This window comes from Streptopelia decaocto (genome assembly GCF_964273445.1).
Source record: "Streptopelia decaocto genome assembly, chromosome: 17".
In the NCBI taxonomy this organism is placed as follows: Eukaryota; Metazoa; Chordata; class Aves; order Columbiformes; family Columbidae; genus Streptopelia; species Streptopelia decaocto.
The window spans coordinates 10875623-10900110 of NC_138672.1; the positions used below are offsets into that span (position 1 = coordinate 10875623).

Below are 24488 nucleotides of genomic sequence, written 5' to 3' on the forward strand. Positions count from 1 at the left end.
CTGAAGATCCCCAGGTATTCGTCCTCAGCATCAGCTTCAAAGAGAACGGTGTGGGATTGCCAACGGACAAAGAAGATTCTGAGGAACAGGGCAAATATTTCTGCCTTTAGAAGTAAAGGCTGCAGGTTTAGTGGAGAAAGTCACTGGCTTATAACTGAGTGCCATGACAGCACCTTCTTCATTCAGAAACAAATTTGGACACACATGAACAAATGCCCAGGAAACGGATGCATCTACCCAACAGTAGGAAAAGCTCCTCAGAGAAGCCCCGCAGCCAGCCTGGGCTCCGTGCAAACCCAGCACGCACGCAGCCCCGACCACACCTGGTAATCAAACGTGCATCGCTGATCCCCCTCTTCTTTGGGGGTCCGCAGGTCTTCCAGGCTCTTCGCTTGGCTGAGAGGCTGAGCCTGTGTTTCCACTTCCAAGTTCGGGAAAATGTCCTCCAGGAGGTTGATTTCCGTGGCCTTGCTTGAGACGGGAGCGCGGGGAGCCAGAGGCTCTCTGGATTTTTCTGGGCTGAGCGCCTCTTCCCCATCAGCACTGTCAGATTCCTTCAGCGCCCGGTAAGGCTGAGGCCTAGGAAAGAAACAAAAATCATGTTACAAATGACTGTCTTTTTAATTTAAAACAAAACAAAACCCAGGTGTTTACTAAGGAGCTGGATGGCTTTACAAAAAGCTTTTGAATGGAAAAATACAGTTTATAGTGCCTTGTGAACAGCAGGTGTGTGAGCAAAGTGACCAAGGGCAGAAGGACACACAAGAATGATTCAGCACTTGAGGAAAAAGGTGTAAGTGGGAAGAACTCGGAGGAAAGCTGTGACCGTGCAGCCAGGCCAGGCCGACGAGGGAACGCGCTGGGTTCTGGGTTCTGCCCGCCTGGCCCCGGCCCCCTGTGCTCCACGAGCTCTGTGTGCTCTGTGTGCTGTGCACTCTGAGTTCCCCGTGCTCCCCGTGCTCCCTGTGCTCTGTGTGCTCTGTGTGCTCTGTGTGCTGTGCACTCTGCGAGTTCCCTGGGCTCCCCGTGCTCCCTGTGCTCTGTGCTCCCCGTGCTCCCTGTGCTCTGTGAGCTCCCCGTGCTCCCTGTGCTCTGTGAGCTCCCTGTGCTCTGTGCTCCCCGTGCTCCCTGTGCTCTGTGCTCCGTGTGCTCCGTGTGCTCCGTGAGCTTCTGTGCTCTGTGCTCCGTGTGCTCCCTGTGCCGTGAGCTCCGTGCTCAGCCCCTCACACGGCAGAGCCAGCGCGGCTGCCCCGTGTTCCGCAGGCACCTACATTCTCTTGCTCCAAGCTAACTCAGCACAGAACAGAGTTCAGTGTTTTCCTGCAATAATTGGGAGCACTGCAGAGTTCCAATGATTACACTGGTGTCATCTTATCAAGAAACAACACAATCCATTATGGAGACACCTATTTTACATTTACAGCCAAGGCCGAGTTAGCAGGATGCTTTTCTTGCACATACCTCAGCAGAAAAATGAACACCAGCAGATTTGCATACTGGTTCTGTGTACAGAGACCAGCAGCATAATGCGCATCCAATTAATAACAAGAAGTGCCACAGATATCTGTGGTGACTGGCGTTTGACTGGCAGCCAGTTTTAGCGTGGCATTTAAACAAGGTTTCAATTAAAAGAAAATATTGGTGAGACCTGCAAAAACAGATACCGTGGAAGAACCCTCCTCCTCTTTCCATATTTTATTATAATGCATCTATATCATGCACATTTATGAACAGCCCATCTTCCTTCACTCATCAGCACACCAACCGCAGGCATCCAGCTGGCAACACCAGGCTGTGATGACGCAGGTACAAGACAGACAGCTGATGGTACACGGCCTTAGGAAGACGGGGCTGGTGCGAATCTTTGTCGTACCTTTAGTGTCTCACATGAGCTGTGCTCATCTGCCGAGCATTAAATCACACTGCAAAACAAGCCCTGAGGAATATTCTGCAACCAACCCATTTTAGTGGCCTGGCCGCCTGCACCCAAACACCGGAGTGCGGGAACCTTTTCTGCCTTTGCCGCTGAACCAGCTGCGCTCGCGTCCCCTCCCGCCCGTCTGCACCCGCCTCTGCTTCACACCATGGCTTCGAGCACTTGGAGGCTCCGCTATCAAACCAGAACCGCTTTCTCCAGCCTCACCTAATGCAACAATCCAAACCCACCGGTCACACAGCACAGCAAGGGCAGGAGGTTTGGCCAGGAGCACAAGCAGCACATGGGAACAAAGGGCAAGTGCAGGGGTTACATCGCACAGAGCTCGAGCCGATGTGGAGCCACAAGCTGCGCCCTGCGGACAGGGCGCCATGCAGGACTGCGCGTTGCATGCGGCTGCGGATCAAAACAGACAAGCAGGAGAAATGCTGAACATTCATCAAGCACCGCACAGAGACTGCAGGAGCATTTCCAAAATCCAGGTATAGGAGCAGGCACCCTGACCAATGCAAAACCCATGGTCTGAAAACTGAATTAATACAACGAAAGAATAAAGAATAGACCATTCAAAAGGAGCAGAGAAGAAAAAGTTTTCAGAGAAGCCAGAGACAGGATCCTCTTCCTGCTGAAATTCATCATCAGAAGAGTCCTCAGAGAGGAAGACCGTATAGTGTCGCAAGGGCTTTACAAGGCTGGGGGAGACAGGAGAGAAAAGGGAGTTATCAAGTTGTCACACTCAGAGCTCCAGAGGAGAGAGAAACCAAGTGATTCGCAGGCTCTGAGTCATTTCTGAACGTGGTGACTGTCCCCAGGGGCTCTGCAGGTACACGCTGAGCTCTGCTTTTCGGGGAAACCCAACTGTTCCGAGCGTGCCGAGCGCCCCCCGGGAAGGGACCCGGCCCTGCACTCGCACCCGCCCCGCAGAAAACGCCACCACACAGACCCACGTTTTCCCCACGACATTTTCTAGAGAGCTGGGTGTCTTCTGTCCTTTAGCAACATCTCTGCTCAGACTCCCTGAGCTCTGACTACAAGCAAACAAATACTGGATCCATCTCTTCACCGAGACTCAGACTGACGTTACCCTAGTACATGATTGCTGCTTGAATCTGGTTTAGAAATCTGAAATCACTTCACACTAGAATAAAACCAGAACTCTCCAAGGGTTTACGTGAAATGCAGCTTCTCAAGTAAGGTGTATATGGTGTATATGTTTCTTTTCATCCAAAGTCTGGCAGGAAAGGCACTCAAGCTCATTTCTCTGCATCACAGGACAGGAACTATCAACCTATGCATTTGTTATCAGTGGCCTGGAATAAAAACCCTTTCAGATGAAAACTTAAAATCAGAAGTGCCTCTGGAAACACACAGGAGCTGTAATTTAAAAAAAAAAATATATTTTTACAGCAAACAACAAAACATACAAAAACCCCTAAAAAGTCCAACAAGAACGTTATTAGTCATCTTTATTTTATACCCAGAGGTCAGATCTCCAGGATTTGTTCTTGTACCTAATGAAGACAATGCTTAAATTTGTAGGGAATATAAAACTAACAGTGCATGGCCATATAGGTCTGGGTAAACATACACTGGTTGAGGGATAAAAGAAAAATAATCCTGGCTGATTTTATGAATACTTTTTTCTATTATTTATTGTAGCAAGCAGTTGCTTCACTTTGTTTTAACCAAAACCCCAGTAAATTACTCTTTTCTGCATAAAGCAGAAGCTTCTAACATCCACTGTTTCCACCTGCTGATACACTAAAGGTTTGGTAACTCCACGTAACAAATATTTGGGTGCAGTTGCCCTTAAAACGCTGCCTGCGACACCTTTTGTTTGCTGACTCTGCTAAATTCAAACGCATTGCATGTCTGTGTGCACATATTAAATAAACCAGGGACAAACTACGAAGAAATAAGATTGGATCTTGCTGGCTAGATCATCAGTTGCACTTCAGTGCAGTCAGTGCAAAGAAGATGAAATATACAGCAAGTTAATACACACCAGGTTGGTTGCTCCTTACATGAAAGAGGGATCTCATAATTAGAAAAAGGAAAGCAGTTTCACTGCTGGTGTGCTCTGCAGTACGAGATTTTGGTCCAAGATAAGGGATGAACAATCTAAACCTGTCCAAGTTTCAATTTCTCATTAGCTGGAGGCAGCGGAAGGCAGCAGCAGCGCCTGGTCCTCGTTAACCCGCCGGGCCCGGCGCCGCGGCTGCACCGGCGCTCCCGCCGCACCAAGAGCCGCCCAGGCGGGTCCCGGCGCCCCGGCAGCGCCGCAGCTGCCAGCCACGGCACAACGGCCAGAAAGGACGCGCCCGTCACAGCCCAGCCCTCATCATCCCCACATGGCTGCGCCGCTCCTGCCTCCCTCATCTCGGCGCCAGTTCCCATGCAGATGACTTGCTGATCTCTTTCTAATGTTTAGTTTAACATGTCTCCGGTTAGCACCAGCATGTGACAGTGCTGACAGCCGCGGCTGTTCCTTTTTAAATATCATGTCAGAAACACGGCGCGATAAAGCTGGGGATGCGCTCCATGGCTCTGCGCTCCATTATGATAGTGTGGGGTTCTTTTTAATGAGGAAGATCTGCATCTCGGGAGCTTTTTTCATGTGTCAGGATGCACGGACAAATCAGCAGCACATCACACTGCCCAAAAATGAAATGCTGACAAATGTAGATATTTCAAATTTAATTGACACCTAAATGTACTTGAGATAGAAAAAATACATACGGAAAATGTGAGCACAGGATATGGGAATTAATAAGGAGAATTTGGTAATAATTTTAAGAGATTTTAGTTATGAGAAATTTGTATATTTTATTAACTGCGTTGCTTTTTCCTGTTAAAGAAATGATGGTACAAAGGGGTTGTATGGATTTCTTGTCATTACTCTCCTAAAAAGAGCTTCCAAAATTTGAGGGAGGATTTTTTAAATCAATGTATTTTTTTGAAGAATCGCCATACAGCAGCTCTAGGGAGCGAAGGAATTTGTCCCTCTTAGACAGTAAAATGAAGAAAATGAGAGATTTGGATGCGGGGGCTTTTTCTTGCCAGTATGAGACAGGAGACTCGGGACTGAGGGGCCCGGTAACTGTTCTGCACAAACCCAGACCTGTCACTGAGCTCCTTCCTGCACCCCAGCGAACAAAAGCATTAAAATATCTATTGGATTCTTAACGTGTTACTTTGTATACGATGAATATTCAGAGGAGCAGAATATTTCCACAAAGACATTAGCATAAAGGATATTTTAAATTAAAACAACAAAAAAAATATTTGTATCACAAGTCATCCAAATAGATAGCAAAACTAACCGCTTGTGATCACTACACCCTTCAAGGCGGGCAACTAATTGCTTTATAGTTTTTATGAACTTTTGACAAATTTTGTAGAGAGCTGGAAATATCAACAAAGAGTTGAAAGTGGGAACAAGGTGGGTGACACCTCTGCCTGCTTCATACAAAACACACAGATACTACATCCTTCTACATATTCTACACCCTTCATACAAAACACACATAATGATTAAACTGACTTAACTATCCTCCATCCACATGCAGTGAGCCATCATATTAAATATTACCAAAAAACTTCTTTTAAAAATTCGTCTAACCTCTGTGCAGGGCCAGCTCCCGCCCTGCAACAGCACAAACCCTTTTACAGGATTTGCCATCTACTCCACAAGAGGGCAACCAAATTCCACTGTAAAGTGGATAAGCCATCCTCCAGCATGGCCAAGTGACGCCCGTTTCAGCGGCAGCCACAGCATCTCCCCGTTCTGGAGCGGCTGGAAAAGCCAACCATGCACTGCACTTCTGGGGGTGGCAGAGACCCAACCTCCTCCTCTTTTTTCCTCTTGAACAATCATGACAGGGAACTGATGCACATGTGGGAAAACGGTGTCTTTAAAGGAAACAACCATTTTTCTCTTTATGGGACTTTAGCATCTTGAGATACACCCAATATCCTGCAACTCTGGGCACGAGCTAAAGTATCTCACTGCACTGACACAGCCGCCACAGGCTGGGATGTAAATAACTCAGTGGCCATGCCATAATAATGACGTTGTGCTGCAGGTAGAGATGAATGACAAGGGACAGATGGGGTCAGTGTGACCGTCCTGTGGCCCGAGTCCTGCGTGCAGCCCCGGGGTGACCCCCCACACTGGGCACCAGTTCAGGACAGCACCAACGATGCTGCACGTGCACCAGGTCAGTCCCTCCCGGCAACAACCGTGGATTCGCAGGGATGTGGCTAACAATTCCATTTAACGCACAGTTCAAAATAAAACAACGAGGAAAGGAACAAGCCTCCAGAACCTGAAAGCTTTCACTGAACAGCCTGATCAAATTATATTTAACCTGGCAAACCAGAATTTTCCAGTAAGTAAACTTTGGTTTCTTGAAAAAAAATCATACCAAATTTTTGTTAGTTAAAAAATCACTTCCATCTGCAGTATTTTGAACTTTCTCTTTGGCTGGGTCCCGGCTGAACGCGCCGTTTGTTGACACAAGGAGCGAGAAGCAGAGCGGCGCAGTACTCACTGTTCCGGACTAGACACCGACGTCCGCCGTCCCTCCACAGCGATGTTGCTCTTGGGTCTCTTAACAACATGAGGTCTTGGTGGGCGAACCTATTACATACACACACACAAGACAGTTCAGCAAATACTCCAAACTGATCAAACAACAGACACACATAACAAAATATGCATATTTCCAGTGTCCTGTTTGGTACAGACTAAATTTCTGATAAAAGATTCCCCAAATGTGAGCTTCCCCTTGTACGGTCAGTTGTAAATCCTGTGTGTTGCTGTACATCAGATTGCAAAGAGGAGTTTGGCACTGACATCATGATCCTTTTGTCCACTTGTTCACCAGAACCCAACTTCTCAGGTCAATGTTATGTGAGTGTCTCTTTTGTTGTCTGTAACAAAATCCAAAGCTTTTCCATATAAGATGATGTCGCTGCCAATCCAATCTCAAATAACATTTCCATCATCTTCTAATGTTCAGAAATCAAGCTTAATCTACTTGCATTAACTCCACAAGCAAACAAGCTTTACTTCATGGAAAGGAATAAGCACATCTGATCCCTGCCCAGGCAAAGCTTGTCCATGTGCCCGCGCCAGCGAGTGATCCTGGGGACGGACCGATCCCTTTGGGTCAAACGTGAACCAACACGTTCAGCATCAGGGTTGGACAGTATGAACAAGCTTTTCATTTTTTATTCAGAAAGTACTAGCTTACCTGAGCAGGAATCTGATTTGCTGGCTTAGCTGAACGCCAGATTCAACAGAAATGCCCAAACCCTCCAAGTTTGGAATCCAACTCAACTTCTGACCTGCCTGAGCTTGTGCTCCCTTAACAGCCACAACGAGCAGTTAAAGGCCAACAACCCAAGTGCTCTTTGGATGAGGAATTAATTTGTTTGCAACGATAAAACAGATGTAGATTTCCCCCCACCTCTGTAAGTTTTTGCTTATTTACTTATTTGTAACCATTATTTGTTGGGTGGTGAACTGTTTCCAGGTTCCTTTTTTTTCCCCCCAGGCACATAAACCTCAAGTTTCTTGCCAGGAAAAGCCGCTGAACTGTGTGCAGCGTGTCTGCACTACACAGCAGTATGCAGAAGATAGTAGCATGATTATTGCATTGAATTTTCATTTCAAAGGAAATGGTGTACAGCAGATATGATGAAGAAACCCAGAGATGTATCGCCACTATTTCTTAGGAAAAAGGGCTTATAAAAAGGTCAGATGTTAAGGTCTTGAAGATCAGTCCCCACACAAGGCTGCTCCCCTCTACAATAAAGGCGGCTTAAGAATGTGAATTTATGGCAGGAATGGAAGGATTAAGTTTGTGGCAACTTCAACTGAACTTGCAACGTGGTGAAACATGGGGAAAAGAACAACAGAGCTAATTAGACGAGCTGAGCTGTCAGAGTGCGGCAGAATGGCTCGGTGCCAACAAACAAAAGGAATGGGCTGGCAATCAGCAGGATCGATGAAGAATACTGCTTCATTAGGGCTGATAAAACAGAGAGTGCGTGCGAGGGGGGGAGAGAAGCAAGAGGAATGGGGGGAGAAGAGAGCGAGAAAGAGAAAGAGAAAAAGAGAGGAAGGAAGAAAGCAAGCTGTTTAATTAAATCTGAGCTGGAAGGTGATGTGTAAAGCTGGCTTGTCATCATGCTGTGAACACTTTCACCTTTGGGGTGGTTCCCTGGGGGAGTGATGGTGATGAGGGAGAGAGATGAGAGTTTGGGATGGCTCCAGGGGCCCCAGCCCAGCGAAGTGCAGGGTGACACGCCAAGCAGGATTTAGAGCATTGTTCGGGGGGGACTGCAGGGAAAAACCAGGAATCAAGCCAATTCCTTGCTGGATTTTGAGCCTTATGAAGCCAAATAGGCAAGGTTAAATGCTTATCAAATGCAAAAGTATGAACAAAATCCAATTACATGAGCACAGAGCCAAAAGAATAAAGGTAAACATCCAGTACAGAAGGGTTAAATGTGCTTATTACTGTCCCCATCATCTTTATGGATAATTATTATATTTTAACTTTTTCTAATTGAATGAAGTTTCCAAACAGCCACTATTAATCCAAACAAATCTCTATTAATTATAACCAACAGCCCTCCCTCTTTCATAATACCACCACAACTCATTTCCAAAACAGCAGAATGTAAAGAACATATATGTTCTGCTTCCTTAACCTTGCTTTGGTCTGTGTTGTTGTTTTTGTTATTAGCACTGACTCACACTGGAAGGACCAGTGCCCATGGAATGCTCCTCGTAACAGATATAACCTGAAAACAGTAAGTATTTCTCAGGAATTCCGGTACCACGTGGAACTGGTTGGAAGAGCAGAGGAACCCGGTCTCTGCTTTCAGGGCTGCTGAACAGGCGAGGATAAACCACATGCCGATCCCCACCTCTGTAATATATGCCAAGACTCAGAGAGGGAAAAAGCAGCCTGTACGAAGTATTATTTACACACACAAAAATGTGTTTCAACTATTAAAAGCAAAATAACAGTTATGAACAACAACAAATTTATGTATATTTGGTACAAGCATATTTTGGGGAGTGATTATAATAATTTACATTTATCTTGAATTTCCTCTTGATGAATGAAGCATTTCTGTTCCACTTATTGACACAGCTAGATGAATGCAACAGGAGCTTTTATTATTACATTTCCAACCTTTTATCCATCACATCAGGAGCAAAGACAGTTGACACAAACACATTACAGTGAGGACTATTAATGCACTACAGCTGGGAGATTAAACAGTCTTAGCAAGACTTTGATGTAATAAATTACTCCATCTGAACAAGACTGTTTAGCAACTTTAGCAGAGGGGAATGGCACCGTGCCCTCCCTTAGAGAGGGAACGGCTCTGTGCTGCCAAACACCCCGCGGCCTGGGGAGCACGAGCCGCTCGGGACCCGGGAAAGTGTGTTCCTGGCGTAACGTAGCTGAGAGGGTCTCCCATAGCAATGACATTTAAGAGAACACATATAATCAATGCTACCTTTTAAACACAGAAAACACAAATCTTCAGAGCGAGACTCTGTTAGGCTAAACACCCAGAGTTAAAAAGAGGGAGGAGAAGAAACACATGCTATTGAAACGTAACACGAACATGCACGAAGACCAAAAGTTAACACACACCCAAGTGCACTTGTTAACCAGTTGCCTGCTCATTCGAAACACATTTTTGATAAGTTTTAGCAAGATTAGATTTGAAAACTTGCATCTCTCTCTTATGCACATACATGTCTGTATAAGGAAGCAAAGAGCAAGATGTATTTGCCTTGTGGGGTGATTATATTAATAAAGCAAAAGTCCTGCATGGAAATAAATCTCTTCCAAGGCTGTTGTAAAAACAACACCCCTTCGAACTGATACCACTCTCCTGTACTGCTGAAAAAAATCATCACTGGTACAGGACCAGCAGGGTCTCCAGTTTTCAAGCCATCTGGCATAGTTAATATATCACACTTGTCCAAGAGTGAGTGTTTTGAAGGAAAAGCTGCCGAGACAAGGTACGCCTGCCTAGGGCAGTGCAGGTATTGCACCAAGAATGACTTCTGGGTAGTTCTCCTGCACAAGTCACTTCCTCTGGCCAACACGCTGTACCCACATCTTCCGTACTCTCTAATTACACAGACTCCCAGCTTGTATTTTAAATGAACATAGAGTATATATGTCTATCATCCATAATGTGGTACTAATGTTCTACTGCCCAAATATAGACTTTGCTTTCTTCATGTGTATTCACTCATCTGTTCCACAGAGAAAAAATCAGTGTCTCAAATTAATTTAAAGCATAACTTGCAGGGAATAAATATCTTCTCTTCAGACTTCTGCTTCCTTTTGTATTTGAGTTTAGTGCAAGTCTTCAAAAGCTCACTGGCTAAAAACTTATGCCAGCCTAGCCAGAGTTTTTGTGTAAGAAATCACCGCAAAAGTGAAAACAAATGTTGCAAGAGCAGCATCAGTTACCTGCAGAACTGACGAAAAGCTGCAGAACTTGTCAAAGAAAAGCAGAACAAATGCAGGTCCCAGGGCTGTGCCGCAGCAAAGAAGAAGGGAGTTTAGGAGCATAATTCACACATGGCTTTTTTGCACAGTTTGACAGTCTAAACTACCGAGGTTTAGTAATGCTACTCAGAGCGTAGTTCAGGCAGTGTTAAGCTGTGGCAGTGAAACAATCTACCAGCTACTCACGGGCCTGGACGAACGCTGCAGCTTTGGAGGCGGTGGCCGGGGCGGACGGAGTCTTTGCTGCTGTATCAAAGCGGAAACTAAATTAAATAGTCACCTACACGAAAACACCGCTGGTTTTGTGGCAAAAGCAGTAGGAGTGGATGACAACGTGTGATTTACCTTCACTTCATACTCACCTCACAAAACACATTTTTCTTCCCCCACTGACAAATCTCATGAGCTACAAAATCCCACAAGAGGAAAGGCAGCTGCCCCGGCCCGCTGCCGCAGCCTGACCCTCAGCTTACACCAAACCAAACCTTACACAGATCACTGCATTTCTCTCCAAAGAGATTCCAGATTCATATCGCAGGAGTTGTTAACTTCCGAGGAGCACAGTCTTTACATCGACAGACACCCTCTCTCAGCTCCCCTCGCGCTGTCTAACAGTACAGCGCCGGCCTACCCTATTGCATGCCATTTGCATTCTCTTCTGCAATCTGTGCTGAAAGCACAATCTTAAAACACATTTAACTTCTGTTACATGACACAGCATACTTCTTTTCCATTGTGTTTCAGAACCATAAAGGAACACCTGAAAAATCTGAAATTTGCACTTTTCTACCTACTTAAAAAGACATTCACGTACTACCTAGCGACTTCCACAAAGTATCTGACGATGCAGAAAAACAAGATGCAATGTTTTTTGTTGTGGGTTGGTTTCTTTTTCAAATCTTTTATGCCTCCTGCATCAGTCCGGCTGAAATCGGCGCTGCGACGCGTGGGAAAGAACAGGCGCGGGGCAGGGAGCAGCGGCTGACGTGGAGCCCACCGGCACACAACAGTTATTTGCCCTTTACCAGAGCTTAATTTTTAATGTTGATGTTAAGATCTGTCACCAGCATGGGATAAGCAAGTATATTCAAACTATATGAAGACCATATTTACAGGAAAAGCCAGGGATTTGAAGTTAATTTGTTAATGCAGCAAAATACGCTGCTTCTAAAGGTCAGTAGGGGAAGTTGTGTTGGAATATCAGCTTAATTACCCGTGCTGGAGGGAGCAACGGGCGCACGGCAGCGCGCGGCCGCGCTGCTAAAAGCCGCTAAATTGCTATTTGAGGTATGGTCCTAAATGTATGTACTACAGGTTTTCCAATGAAGGGAAGAAATGTCTAAATTAGCACTTTCTTAGCAAGAGCTGTTTACCAGCATACCTTTCTACTCCAGATATCCTCTTAATTGTCTTGTTCTAAATAATTTTGAAGCAACAAGACAGAAAATTTGCACAAAGCCAATTTTATGACTGCAGACCTGGCACTGTTTTACTAATTATCAGACGAGTGATTTTAAGCTATGAGATGCTGCAGGAAGAAAAACCCTACACTGACTTTTACACTGTAAAAATACTATTAAAAAATTATAGACGCCACATCTTGTAAGGTGGCTATTATATATTCAAGGGACTTTCACAATACAGTTATTTATGGGTTTTATCCTAGAGGAAACATTACAAAAAGCTCATTTTAGGTCTGCAAGGTAACAGCTTGTGAGCAAAATATTACCCCAAACTAATTGTGGATGTTTGTTGAGATTTTCTTTAAGTGGTATTCAAAACAGAGCCTTTAGGAGTAAATTAGAGGTGCTATTTCATTTGCGGCAACAAGTGCAACGAGAAAAAAAAGCACAAACATAACTAGATGAGAACGGTTTGTCAGTACACACAGAAGTGTTTCTCTTTCTCAATTAGTACTGAGGGGTTTTTCTAATTATTTCCTTTTTTACATGAATATCTTATTTCCTTCAGAAATTCAGGAGGGGCTTCAAAACTGCCGGTGCGTTTTAAAGACAAGGAGACATGGGAGAGATGCCCAGCCCTGAATGAGCCCGTGTTAAACACATCGGGCTGCAAGAGACCCGAAGTGCTGACTTTGGAGAATATGCTGGACCGCAACTGAACGCTCGATAAAAAATATAAAAAGGAGAAAATAACAACACTGAAAAATGGATGGTACCTAAAAAGATTCAGTGCAGAAACAGATGGAAGCTATGAGGCGGCTGTTTTACTGTCCATCCAGACCCCCGCACGTGCCCACACGACGTTTTACATACTCCCATATGCACAGCTTGCACACCGGGCTGACAAGGACAGTGTATGCTTTAGAGCAGATAGTTTAAATTTACATTCTGAAATACTTCAACAGAAATCTGCTGGGTCCTGTGATAAAAACAACCTCCGTGTTTTAAGGGAGGCCTCATTCTTCAAGCCGCATTTGTAGACTGGGAAGGTAGAATGAATCTGGCAAAAATGCAGGAAAGCCTGTAGCTGTGCCAAAAATCCATGAATGGGACAGAGACTGCCACAATTAAACACCCTGATTAGTTTCATGAGGGGAAAAAAGGAGTCTCTCCTTACCTTTCTAACTGGAAATCTTCCATTGCATTAATAGAGAAGTAGGCAGTAAGAGAAGGAAATGAAAGGTAGGTGCCTAAAAGCTCCTGTTTCCAAAGCTTACTGAACAAGGATCTTTATTTCAGGCGTCTGAATCCTGTCTGGTGCCATGGTATACTGGGTATGCTGCCCAAGATGGGCAACTCAGTGAGTACACAGCGATGTTCACGGTACTAAGGCTCATCCAACACCTGGGAAATAACGCATCCCGTGGACTCCGCGTTGCATGATACGCCTCAGCCGGAAAGCAGCACAACTTTCATTCAGAAAGGGAGTAAAATTGCGATGGTCTGTTACATTAGTGCATGATGAAAGGACCATGAAAGAAAAGTCCTTAACTCATTGAACCATGCCCTCTCTGGATTACCGGCAAAGCAGCAACAAGGAGTTTTTCCAGAACCTTTCACAGAGATAAAGCGAGGAAGGGTTTCAGAGAGAACCTCACTGAGATTATGTTTGAATTTCCAAAGAAGTCTACAAAACGAGGTGTATTTTGCAGTGGCTAGTTTTCATTCCGTCCGTTTCTCAACATACATGGATGGAGAGACGTTGCAAAAAATCCCAGACCCCAGGAATATATTTATCCCCATGTGTTAACGTCTATCCATCTACTATCTCAGCAGAGTTTAAAATCACAGCTAATAGGTTAACAACTGTTTTTCTTCTGCTTCAAATGAAGAATATCAGAAAGCTGGGGGAATATTCGGCTTCCCAATTTGTTCTGACTGCTCAGTGCTACCTGCAATGTCTGTTTGACAGGACTGACATTTTGTACCGCTGTGAGATGGGAAAACGTGTGACATTTTTATTCATGGTGGCGTACGCCCTTGTAATGATCAGCCCTGGTCGATGTGCTTACTGCAGCAGCCCCGAGCCCTCGGAGAACAAACAAGAACCGAAGGTGCCAGCAGTTCGGCTGCCTTATTAAACACCACCAGGATTCTAACGAAGAGCAACTGCTGGAAAATCTCACTGTCAAATCCTCAAGGACATTGTCAACATGGAACTAACTACATATATTTTTCATTTAAAATAGTGGAAAATCCAGCAATGCAGTGTTAAATATAAAGAAAAAAGCCATGTTATTTTGTGTGTGTTTTCTTTTTTAACTGGTCATTTTGTCAGCTTTGCATTGGGCTTTCTGTGGGCCAGATACTGGAATTCAAATCAAGGAGATCATGCAACCCACGTGATTCAAAATGTTGGAAAATGGACACAGCCCCTATTATCTTTTAACAGCTATTCCTCTCCAACAAGCAGCATATTTGTACAGGGAGAAAAAGGAAAAAAGAGAAGAGATGGTCTCTCATTTAAAGAGTTCTATAAACAGCAATGACTATCTGCCTCATTCGGCTCCATCGTCCACCGCGCAGGCTGCGTAATGAGGGGCTGCTCCTCCGCACACGCTCAGGACGCGGCTCCCGTCTCCGCGGCGCAGCACTTGCAACCGTTTTACTGGGTATTAATCAGGCCGGTTCTGAAGGGCAAATCCAAAAAACGCCTGGCCAAACAAGCAACCACAGTGGGGTTAGCACTTAGAAGAATCATATGTTTCACATACTCTCCCTTTAATCTTCTGGTTTAATCCAGGGGCCCAGAGGTCATTTCAGACAGTTCTGGCCTTACTGCACGTATCAGCTTCATAAGTAATACATAATAAGCTTCTGGATGCTGATCTACATTGATAGACTAAGCAAGTCATCCATAAGACCCTCTGAGCTTTCCTCAGGTTGTCAATCTAGATGATTTGGTTAGCCTTGTATGTACTGATGTATTTATTTTATATGTATTATTTATAAAGCACAATTCTTCTTCCACACGCCAGCAGTGATGGACCAAGATACTCTCTACGAGATATTTATGGGTCCTTCAGCATAACAGGACTAACAAGGAGATTCTGCAGATATGTTCCAGCTGCTATTGCTTGTCACAGAGCCATAGGAGGTCAGCTCAACCACAATATTTTCTCCATACATCCAAGTATTATGGCATCTGACTCTCATGTACCCAGGGCAGTAAATTTATTCTGAACATCCCTGTTTAAGAAGCGCTTGAAATGCCAAGACAGTTGGAAAACACTAAAAGCCATATCCCAGAATGTGCTTTTTCATGGGTGAACACATCTGCTGGGTGCGGGACTGCAGCCACATTATCCTCCTGCAAAGCATGAATTCCTCCATAGCATGTGCTGCATACACACCGCATCGCTGTAGGAGCTGAAGAAGATGTAGCTGTCTCATTAGAAAATGCTGGCAAGTGAGTGCAGGACAGGCAGTAACCCCTGGGTATGCTCTGCGGGTGGTGCACGTCTTCCTAAAGCGAGCACCAGCTCTCACTTGTCAAATATTTACACGCATGACAAGAGTGCAAGCCTTTAGTTAGAGAACGCCTATCCCATGGATTGCCATTTCTGCAAATCTTGCACACCACAAAGCAGGATTTCAAACACATGCGTTATTTTCTTGTCCATTGACATTGTTTTTACTCCCCTGACTAAGAACACTGTCCCCATAGAACCTGACGGGACATCTGAGCTGCCTCAAGCAGACATTAGATGGACAAGTGCTTCTGGGCCAATACACTCGCCTTTTTTGCAAGGTGACTTTTACTGAGCAACAGTGAATTTCTTTCTGAAATAAACAGTCAAAGAAAGGGGTGAGAAGAAATGAGGATAGAAAATACGCTTTCTGAAGACAAAATCATTTTAAAGAACTAGGCTTATACCTTTGCTACATCCACAAAGAATCTAATGGAGAGAGGGAGGAACTCCGTGTGGCTCAACGGAAAGGAACGGGGAGATCATACAGCTTGTCAGTGGGGCAGAGTGGAATGGAAGCTCATTTTCGTAATGAAGGTACCTCTACTGTCAGAACAGTTCAGAGTGGCAAGAGCCGGCTTTGCAAGCACAGCACACTGTTGCATGAATATTGGAAAATGAACTTGTTTTCCCCTTTCCCCTTTGGTTTCTACCCCAGTGCCACACAATGCCTGCTGCGATCCAGGGGAATCTGCTATTGTTCCAGCTCACCTGGGTGTGAAGGGAGTCACAGGGTCTGGCGCAGGAGCCCTCCTCCCACCCCGCGGATAATCCCCCCCCTCCCTCCGCCGCCTGGGCCTCAGCACCCGCTCCGCGTTTCTGGAATGCAGCCGGCTGGGTTTCTCCCCATCTTCCCTCTGACCTCTTAATGCCATTTAATCTTCTTGAAGAAGAACCCTGCCCTACAAAGCAGAGCTGTTTGTTCTGCACGTCTAAGTGCAGATCATGAATGGAAAAAATGAACATGTTTATTTAGACCAAGTAACCAAAACATCAATAAGCTGGCAATTTCCGTTTTATGGCCCGCGAAAGTTTAAGAGCAGCAAGAATCAGCTGGGAAGAGAAGCTGGACAAGTCTTTTCACAGTCAGATAAACTGCTTTAGTACATGAATATATTTTCCATTTGTTTCACAGTTATTTACATTAGCACCCAGAGTACTTTTTTTTGGTGGCATACAGGCAACTTATGAACGTTCATGTTTGTTTTGGGTACAGACATACTAAGAACTGTCAACCAACACGCTTCTGAAATCAGACAAAATCGACCTGCAATCCAGATCAGCTGGTGAAAATCACAAAGCGGAGCAGATCCGAGGCTGCTGCCCCTGCGCGCTGTGCACCCCGAGTGCTGCTGCCCCTGCGCGCTGTGCACCCCGAGTGCTGCTGCCCACTGCGCGCTGTGCACCCCGAGTGCTGCTGCCCACTGCGCGCTGTGCACCCCGAGCGCTGCTGCCCACTGCACGCTGTGCACCCCGAGCGCTGCGCACCCCGAGCGCTGTGCACCCCGAGCGCTGCTGCCCCCTGTGTGCTGTGCACCCCGAGCGCTGCGCACCCCGAGCGCTGCTGCCCCCTGCGCGCTGTGCACCCCAAGCGCTGTGCACCCCGAGCGCTGCCGCTCGCCACCACCACCCACCCTTCGCGACGGGAGCCAGCGCCCCCGAGACGAGGCTAAACCCCTCCTGTTCCCGTCAACGAGAGCTTTCCCAGCGTCTTAGCACTACAGAAAGCACTGTTAAAACAACTCCAGGAAAGCAACCCTCTCAAGCAGTGCCCGATAACCAGTCACCAGGATGAGCTGCAACGCCGCTGAATCCCATACAGTCAGATAATTGCTGCTAAATTTTTGTGAACAATCAGCTGAGGTGCTATACATATAGAGACATTTTAAGATATTTCACTGATATTTGTTGTAGCCTAACGACTGCAGATCCACAACTGTATTTGGAAAAGCTAGAAAGTACCTCACTCTAGGGTGAGAGATAATGAGTTAAAATTAAAGGTTGCTGCTGGCTGGCTAGCCCATCCCCCGTTAGCTAATCTGTCATGTAATGAAGAGAAGCACCCAGCACAGGACAGCTAGCTGCCGGCTCACTTACAGCGAGCTGATTAAGAATGTTCAACCAACAGCAGACTGCAGACCTTTCCAACGAAAATAAATAGACTGTATGCAAATGTGTTTGTCACTTTGACAGCATGTCTCAATTAAAGCATCTCGCTGCCGTGGGTAGGCTCTCACTGCAGCGCCGCGGCCCAGCCGCACTGCATTACTGATACGCGGGGCTTGACCCTCATCCGCATGCATGCATTTTAAAAAAGTCTGCCTTTCCCATATACACCAGCATAATACCAGCAGACACAGAAAGCAAGTGACAATGAGAAAAAAAGCCTCTTTCATCCTCTTCAGTTTATAAGAACTGTGAATGCACAAACAGCCCTTATTTCAGAGTTCTTGTGGCTTTTTAATTGTTCCCACCTACTGTATTCTAGACAGAGTTAAAAGTGACACTAAAATCTCTCCCTTTAATCACTAGTTAGAAGCCATTTCCCATTTAAACAGTAAATCTTGCTGCCTTTTTCCTCCCCAAAGCCTTAATTTATATTTCATAAACCTGAACATCATTTCCTCTTGACTCAAAGTAGGATTTCATTTTCGTTTTGGCGCTGGGCTAGCAGGAAAAAGGAGCGGGAAGGGCCAAAGGCAGCGGAGAGCCCTGCAGCTGCTGAGCGGCAGCAGCGCTGGGCCGCGCGGCCGGAGCAGCGTCCAGCCGGCGAGCCCCCGGCCGCGGCCAGCGCGGCGGGACAGCCCATGGGGGCTTCTTCCGACACACGGAATATGATCGTTAAAAAATCTGAAAGTGACTGTTAAAAAACCTCGTGCATTTAAATCTGCACTTGCCACTCGATTATATACTTCATTAATCGACCAAAATGATTGAATCATCCATCCTTCATAAAAATGTAAAGGGAAAGAACGGAAGTATAGCGTATCTGGGTTTCTGACTGCTTTCCATGCAATGCCATTTTCCTGCTAGAGCTGGATGGCTACATTTCTCCATTAGCCCCAGTTCCTCTCAACTGTACTGGCACAGAAAGTGAGTGAAAAATAACCCCCTACTCAAATATTTAATTGGAAGAGAAACTGTTCTAAGAAAAAGTCTCCAAGAATTTACACTTAGCACAGCGGTGGAAGTTCTGAAAGAAACACGGCTAATTCTGAAGTGATACAGCCAACACTGCGCTGAGCAATGACTGTATCTCGTGTAGCGCTAATACCTGAACAGCCAATGCAGTGACAACCACGAGCTTCTATTCATAGACACTCCTCTAAAAACCTGGTTTGCTTCACCTGTTTGAATTCCCACTTACTTTAAAATTGTTTTAAAATTACACTATGTTTCCTTAGACAAAATCAGGTATTCACTCCTGTTTTCTGATCATAATACTGTAAAAAACAGATACAGAGAAAGGAGAACTGTGAGCAGAAATAAGGTTGGTTTTTGAGTCAGGCTACACTTAATGGGGAACATTGGCAAACTCAGAGAAAATACTGTGTGTTTTTCCATGGAAAAAAAAAAAATCACAGCAACTACATTTTCTAAATAATTAGCTCTTAAAAACCCCACATGACCAAACTCACTCCTCTGCAGACATATCAAAAGAAGCAGAACAGTAACTAATGTGTATAGCTCAGTTGTCAATACTGAAGTGCAGAGTACACTAATAAGCTATTAATTGATTTTTTCCATCTTAGTTCATCGCATTTAATTTTCAGAGAACGATAAAATGCTTTAATAGTTGGATGTTCCATATTGACACTAATGATCTGGTTAGGTAACAGAGGACCTTTTAAATGATACATCCTCAGTCCTGAGGGCCATAGCACTTTGCCTGCTAAAAGAACAGCAAAACAGTTTATAAAATTGCTATAATGATTATGCTTCCCTCTTGCCATTCTCTTAGAATATTTTCCTCAAAATCGTCATGTGAACAAAAGGCGTCAGTAAACCCCAGAAAAAAATATGGTCTTTAAAATCTTTAAATAGATACAACAGAAATAAATCTATAACAACATAATTCATTTGCAAAAAAAAAATAATGGAACAATTGGTATATTCGTTACTGTGACTTTTCTCTGAACTATTTTTGCAGAGTCACACAACTGGAAGCAACAGAACGCTAAGACATACCTGACCAAAATGTACGGTGATTGGTCTTCTGTCTTCTCTTAATTTAGGGTCCTTCTTGTCCAGCAATGGCGACGGCGCCGTCCTGGGCAGCGGCTCCTCCGGCACCGAGCAGCCGTTCTCGGCGACGTCCTGCGCGGGACGACAAGGTGAGCGGTAGCGCCGGGAACGCGCTGGAGCAAGGGCAAGGGGCACACAGGACGCACTAGAGGGGAATGCTGACTAACAATTCGGGTGTCAGGGAGAAAAAAGGTACGGGAAAGAAAACATCATTACAATAAAACATTTAGTCATACTTTGTCAATCAGAGCTTGTACACAACCACTCTCTCCTCCTAATCCCAGTGCTGGATGCAAGGAGACACGTTCAATACAATGTCTGACTTAAACGTGCAAAAGCCAGGAAATATATAGGGAGAAAAAAACCCCCATAGCTCAACGATTTTATTCTAGGAACAAATTCAGCAGAAACCTAGGGACATGGCTACTCTGCTTTGTGCAAACCTAAATAAAAACAGTCGTTTTATTTACATACTGCACAGAACTATCTGTAGCAGAACAATTGCTTGTGGAAATCGTGAGGAGAGATGAAACTCGCAGCTGAGTTAGCTTTGCATTTTGTGTGTACAGACCATGCCTTGGGGAGACTGTACAACAAACTGCCGGGCAGGAGGCTTTCTTGGTTTGCTTTGCTTTTGCCATTAGTCCTCATCTTCAGAAGTGACCCATCAACCGAGGCTGAACAACTTGGCAGGAGTACGTATGGTATATGTAACACAGGTTTTGAAAAAGACAAAGGCATGCAGACATAAGGAATCGGAGAAGGAGAAAAGAGTTTGAAAGTCAGTTAAGAAATAGTCCGGAACGCAGTGGGCCCCAAACCTTACATCTCTTTGCAACAATGTCAAGGAAATAATGCCTGGTAAATATAGAGAGAAACCTGCACACTCTGTGGCTCTGCAAGACTGACCCAAGGCGGCTGCTGCCCCAGCCAGCGCTTTGATTGCGGACCTTTGACTTGCCCCCTCCAGCTCCCGCCTCGCCGAGGCACAATAATGAGACATGGAAGCTGATGGCCAATTAGAAACGGTTCCTTTGGACACGGGCTGACCTCATGTGTTTAGGTCAAATGAAACAACAAGCTGGATGGACTTTCTAAGGGGCTTTGTCTGCTCCACAGAGAAGCTGAGAGACCTTTTTAGATCCAGCTGGTAGAGCCATGGTTCACCAATATGGGCACGAGGATCGTTGGGAAAATTAACAACTTGTTAAGGTCAAACTAGAGAGAAAAACTTTTTCGTCCCCCCATGCTGCAGCTGCACAATGCTGCCTTGTCTTTAGAAACACTCCACAAAGGGCACGAATTAGTGACAAAGAGCCCTAAAACAACAACGAGACTTGTAAGCTTCTGTCCAAGCCAAACTCCGAAACAGCAACAAGCTACCGAGGGACCTGGTCCGTTTTGGAATCACACGGCAGCAACGTACATATATGCTGTTCTGGAATGTAACAACATTAAATACCGACTTTATTTACCTATTTCTGTACAAGTATGCCCACGCCAAATGCGCCCAGCAGATGTAAAGAGCGCTTCGCCCAACACCGGACCATCCAGCTGGAATCTTTACTGCCTGTTTTATTTTAAAGGAGGAACTTCAGCGAATAAGTAAGATGTATACTTACAGATATGTAAAGTTTACCCTGTAAACTGAATAAGGGTTTACTCTGTTTAAACACACATTAGCCAATTTTCTAGGGACCTTTTGCAATGGACGACAAATTCTGTCTATTAGAAGAACAGAAAACACATCCCAGAATGTCTAAAGGGATCCTTCAGGTTATTTTATAGACCTCGATGAGTTGTGTCCAGCTCTACTGATAATAAAGCACTGACAACAGCCCACTGGTAACACACATTAACTGGAGCCACACAGGGCTCTAGTAGGTAAAATAATGTTGAATACATTAATGCCAAATGCCCAACCACTTAGATAAATTGTCTTATGCAGAAGCTTTCAGTAAGTTACATTCTCCTTACTGAAAGTTGAGGACGGTACCATTCATATTCCTCCTTCTTCCTAATTCTATGTAGTTAAGCTTCAAACAAGGCAACAGCAGAGTGACTTGACCACCATGGTCCATTTGTGAAATGGAAAAGCAGCCTCGACCAAAAAGAAAAAAAAAGAAAGAAAAAGAAAAAAGGAAGAAAAAAGTACCGGCTCAGATATAAAATAAAGCTGCCATGCTGTATCTATTAACAATTATTTGCTTTCACTCATAAGAATCCTCTGAAAACTATTTCTGTTGCTTTGAAATACTGTACCACAAATGAACAAGGGATGGAAATAGAGCCCCATTCAATCTCGACTATCATATTAAAGAAGGACCTTACACACACCACAGTGACCTCTCAACAGGTCAATCCTGCATTTCCCATTTGCAATTCAAACCCAAGACTGGAGCAGACCAAGGGCAAAATGGGCTCTTGATTATATTTAAGAGGTCAGCATTGCTATGCAGAGTTGGAGGAAGCAGACCTCGAGCTTTATTGCATTTTTAAATTCCAGTTTGTACAGAAGCTGCTCATAGAGCAGCGGCGAAAACTGGAAAAGGGATGTTTATATTTGACTTTTCCTTTCCAGCGGCCCGCACACATTTTGTATTAATAATGGAAAATAATACGTTAAAATGCAGCAGATAGTAAGTTCAGTTTAAAAAGAACCTGAGGTTACCCTTAGAAGATGAAAGACTAGCATCTCAAGTTTGGCAAAAATTCTTGGAATGGAACCATTTCCAACCAAACAAAGACAGATTTGGAGAACAACAAACAGTCTGAGAATTTTTTCTGCAATAATTCAAACTTAAAATGAACACCAGCTCTACATATTTCACTTCCTTTATGCCTAAACTTCGCAGCAGACACTCGTGAAACACATAAATCCTTTTCCCAATGACCGACACCATATTATTTTCCTGAGAGATGACAGTGAAAATAACAACATTTCAGCATTTGCACAAAGTTCCTGCCATTGCTGCAGGACCATCTCCCTGCTCCCACCGAGTCCCTGCCGCAGCGCACAAAGGCCGGGACAGGGACCGCTCCAAACACGACGCTCCATTCTCTGGCTTTTGTGCGTTTAAGTCAGAGCCTTAATGTCTTTGGAGACAGGGGTCTTTTTGCCTGTGAATATTTATAACAGTGTGAAAAATCCAGGACAGCTGGTAATGCATTTTGAAGTGTGCTAACAACACTCTATCAAACAGCTTCCTATTGATCGCATAATGCTTTTTGTGGCTAAGTATTTCATACATGGTGCTTATACATTTTGAATAAGAACTTCAAGTACCTTTTGCTTCAAGCGGTTTTTCACTTCTTTTATTCCCATTTTTGCGTGATCTTTTGCCTGCATGAAAAATTAATTTAAGTTAAAATCCCCTTCTATTTCCAGCAGCGACAACGCTGGATTTCAGTGCGTCAAGGTTCACCTTCTCTAGTTACTAAAAACAGCAAGGAAAAAACTGTAACAGGATACCCAAAACATATTAAAACAAATAGCAAGCTAAAAAGCCCAAAGCAAGCAAACCACCACCCCCGACACACAAACGCGGCAGCTGCAAAACTGGGGTTTCTCTGTTTTGAAGCCCTGTTCAGCGTTCATCCCTTCCCGTCCCACACCTCCCACTGGTCACCTCTGCTCTAAGGGAGCCACCAGCAGCCCCAGGAAGGCTGTGGACCTGCCCTCGCGGGGCTCTGGCTGCACTGCGCTCGGGACAGCTCATCTCTGCCCAATCCCTGCCAGGCTGCGGGAAGGCAGGAGAAAATCAAAGTTGGAATAGTTATCTCAGTGCTTTCTGTAGCATTATTTCCTAAAATGGAGCTGATATGAAATCCTTGCTTGTTTCTCTGTTGTTTTATCTTGCACAGGGAAGCTGGCAGCCACACATGATAACACAGCAACATACGAGCTGTTTGTTAACAGAATGGGAAACATTTTCATTTAAAGAATAACTCAGTAAGCTGGGCTCTAAATAAGCAGGTATAAGAAATCTCAAGGGAAAATTAACTGACATTTAGAAAAGATGGAAACAATTTGGAAAATGAGAGGATTCCCTTATTTCGATGAAGCTGCAAGCAGAGAAACCCGAGGTAACAATGACTTCCAACAGAGTAATGATGAGATGGTAGAGCTGCTTAGCAGAGCATATAGGCACCATTTCCCAGAAATAGGTCTGTGTAATAAATAGAATTTATCATCTATACTTTCAAAAGAAATCACAAGTTCCCCTTCTCCTTTGCATTTCAATTATGATTAAGTTTCAAAATGACTTTTGCATTTAAATTTGAAATTTAGATGAATGTGTATTTGAAGTAATTTTGTGAGTCCAATAAAAATGAATTCAGGTCTTGAGTTTCATTGGAAAGGTTAAACCAGAATTGTAATTAGACTCTTATCTCAGTAGTAAGCCAGTATTGATACTTACAAACTTATAGACAGTCTTCATGGCAGGGTTAGCCTTGGTCTTTACTGTATTTAAAATGGCTCCACTTCCTTTCTATAATTATAGTAACAATAGAAAAAATTTTATCAAAGCTTTTTAAAGCAAACAGCAATCTAAAATCCACCATTCTTAACTTAAAATAACAAAGCATTAACTATTCTTATTAGCAGAGCTGTGCACAAAAATGGTAAATGTAAGGAAAAAGAACGCAGGGAACAACATATTCAATGTTTCTCTGGTTTTGCAGAGGAACCCCAATTCTGTTTAACTCTGCAGTCTGCAAATGAAAACTGTCAGGGGCTCCTAATGCAGAGAGCCCTTGTCTCCAGGAGGCCCCCGAGCGCCCTGGGCTGGTCCCTCGCCCTCCAGCACGTCCT

At 44.6% G+C, this 24488-nt stretch overlaps 1 protein-coding gene across 6 annotated transcripts in view; it reads right to left on the reverse strand.

Moving 5' to 3' along the window:
• DENND1A (DENN domain containing 1A) overlaps nucleotides 1-24488 on the reverse strand; it is a 139476-nt gene that overhangs the window by 3463 nt on the left and 111525 nt on the right. Inside the window, exons 17-23 of one of the 6 annotated variants that reach the window (XM_082067936.1) lie at nucleotides 24094-24165; nucleotides 22959-23015; nucleotides 19616-19744; nucleotides 10681-10737; nucleotides 6490-6578; nucleotides 2500-2628; nucleotides 324-579 (exon numbers count right to left, since the gene is read on the reverse strand). In XM_082067936.1, coding sequence (XP_081924062.1) covers nucleotides 324-579; nucleotides 2500-2628; nucleotides 6490-6578; nucleotides 10681-10737; nucleotides 19616-19744; nucleotides 22959-23015; nucleotides 24094-24165 — 789 coding nt within the window. Of the gene's footprint in view, nucleotides 1-323; nucleotides 580-2499; nucleotides 2629-6489; nucleotides 6579-10680; nucleotides 10741-19615; nucleotides 19745-22958; nucleotides 23016-24093; nucleotides 24166-24488 lie in introns of all 6 variants that reach the window. The other 5 variants (XM_082067935.1, XM_082067937.1, XM_082067939.1 and 2 more) reach the window with 5 other exon arrangements.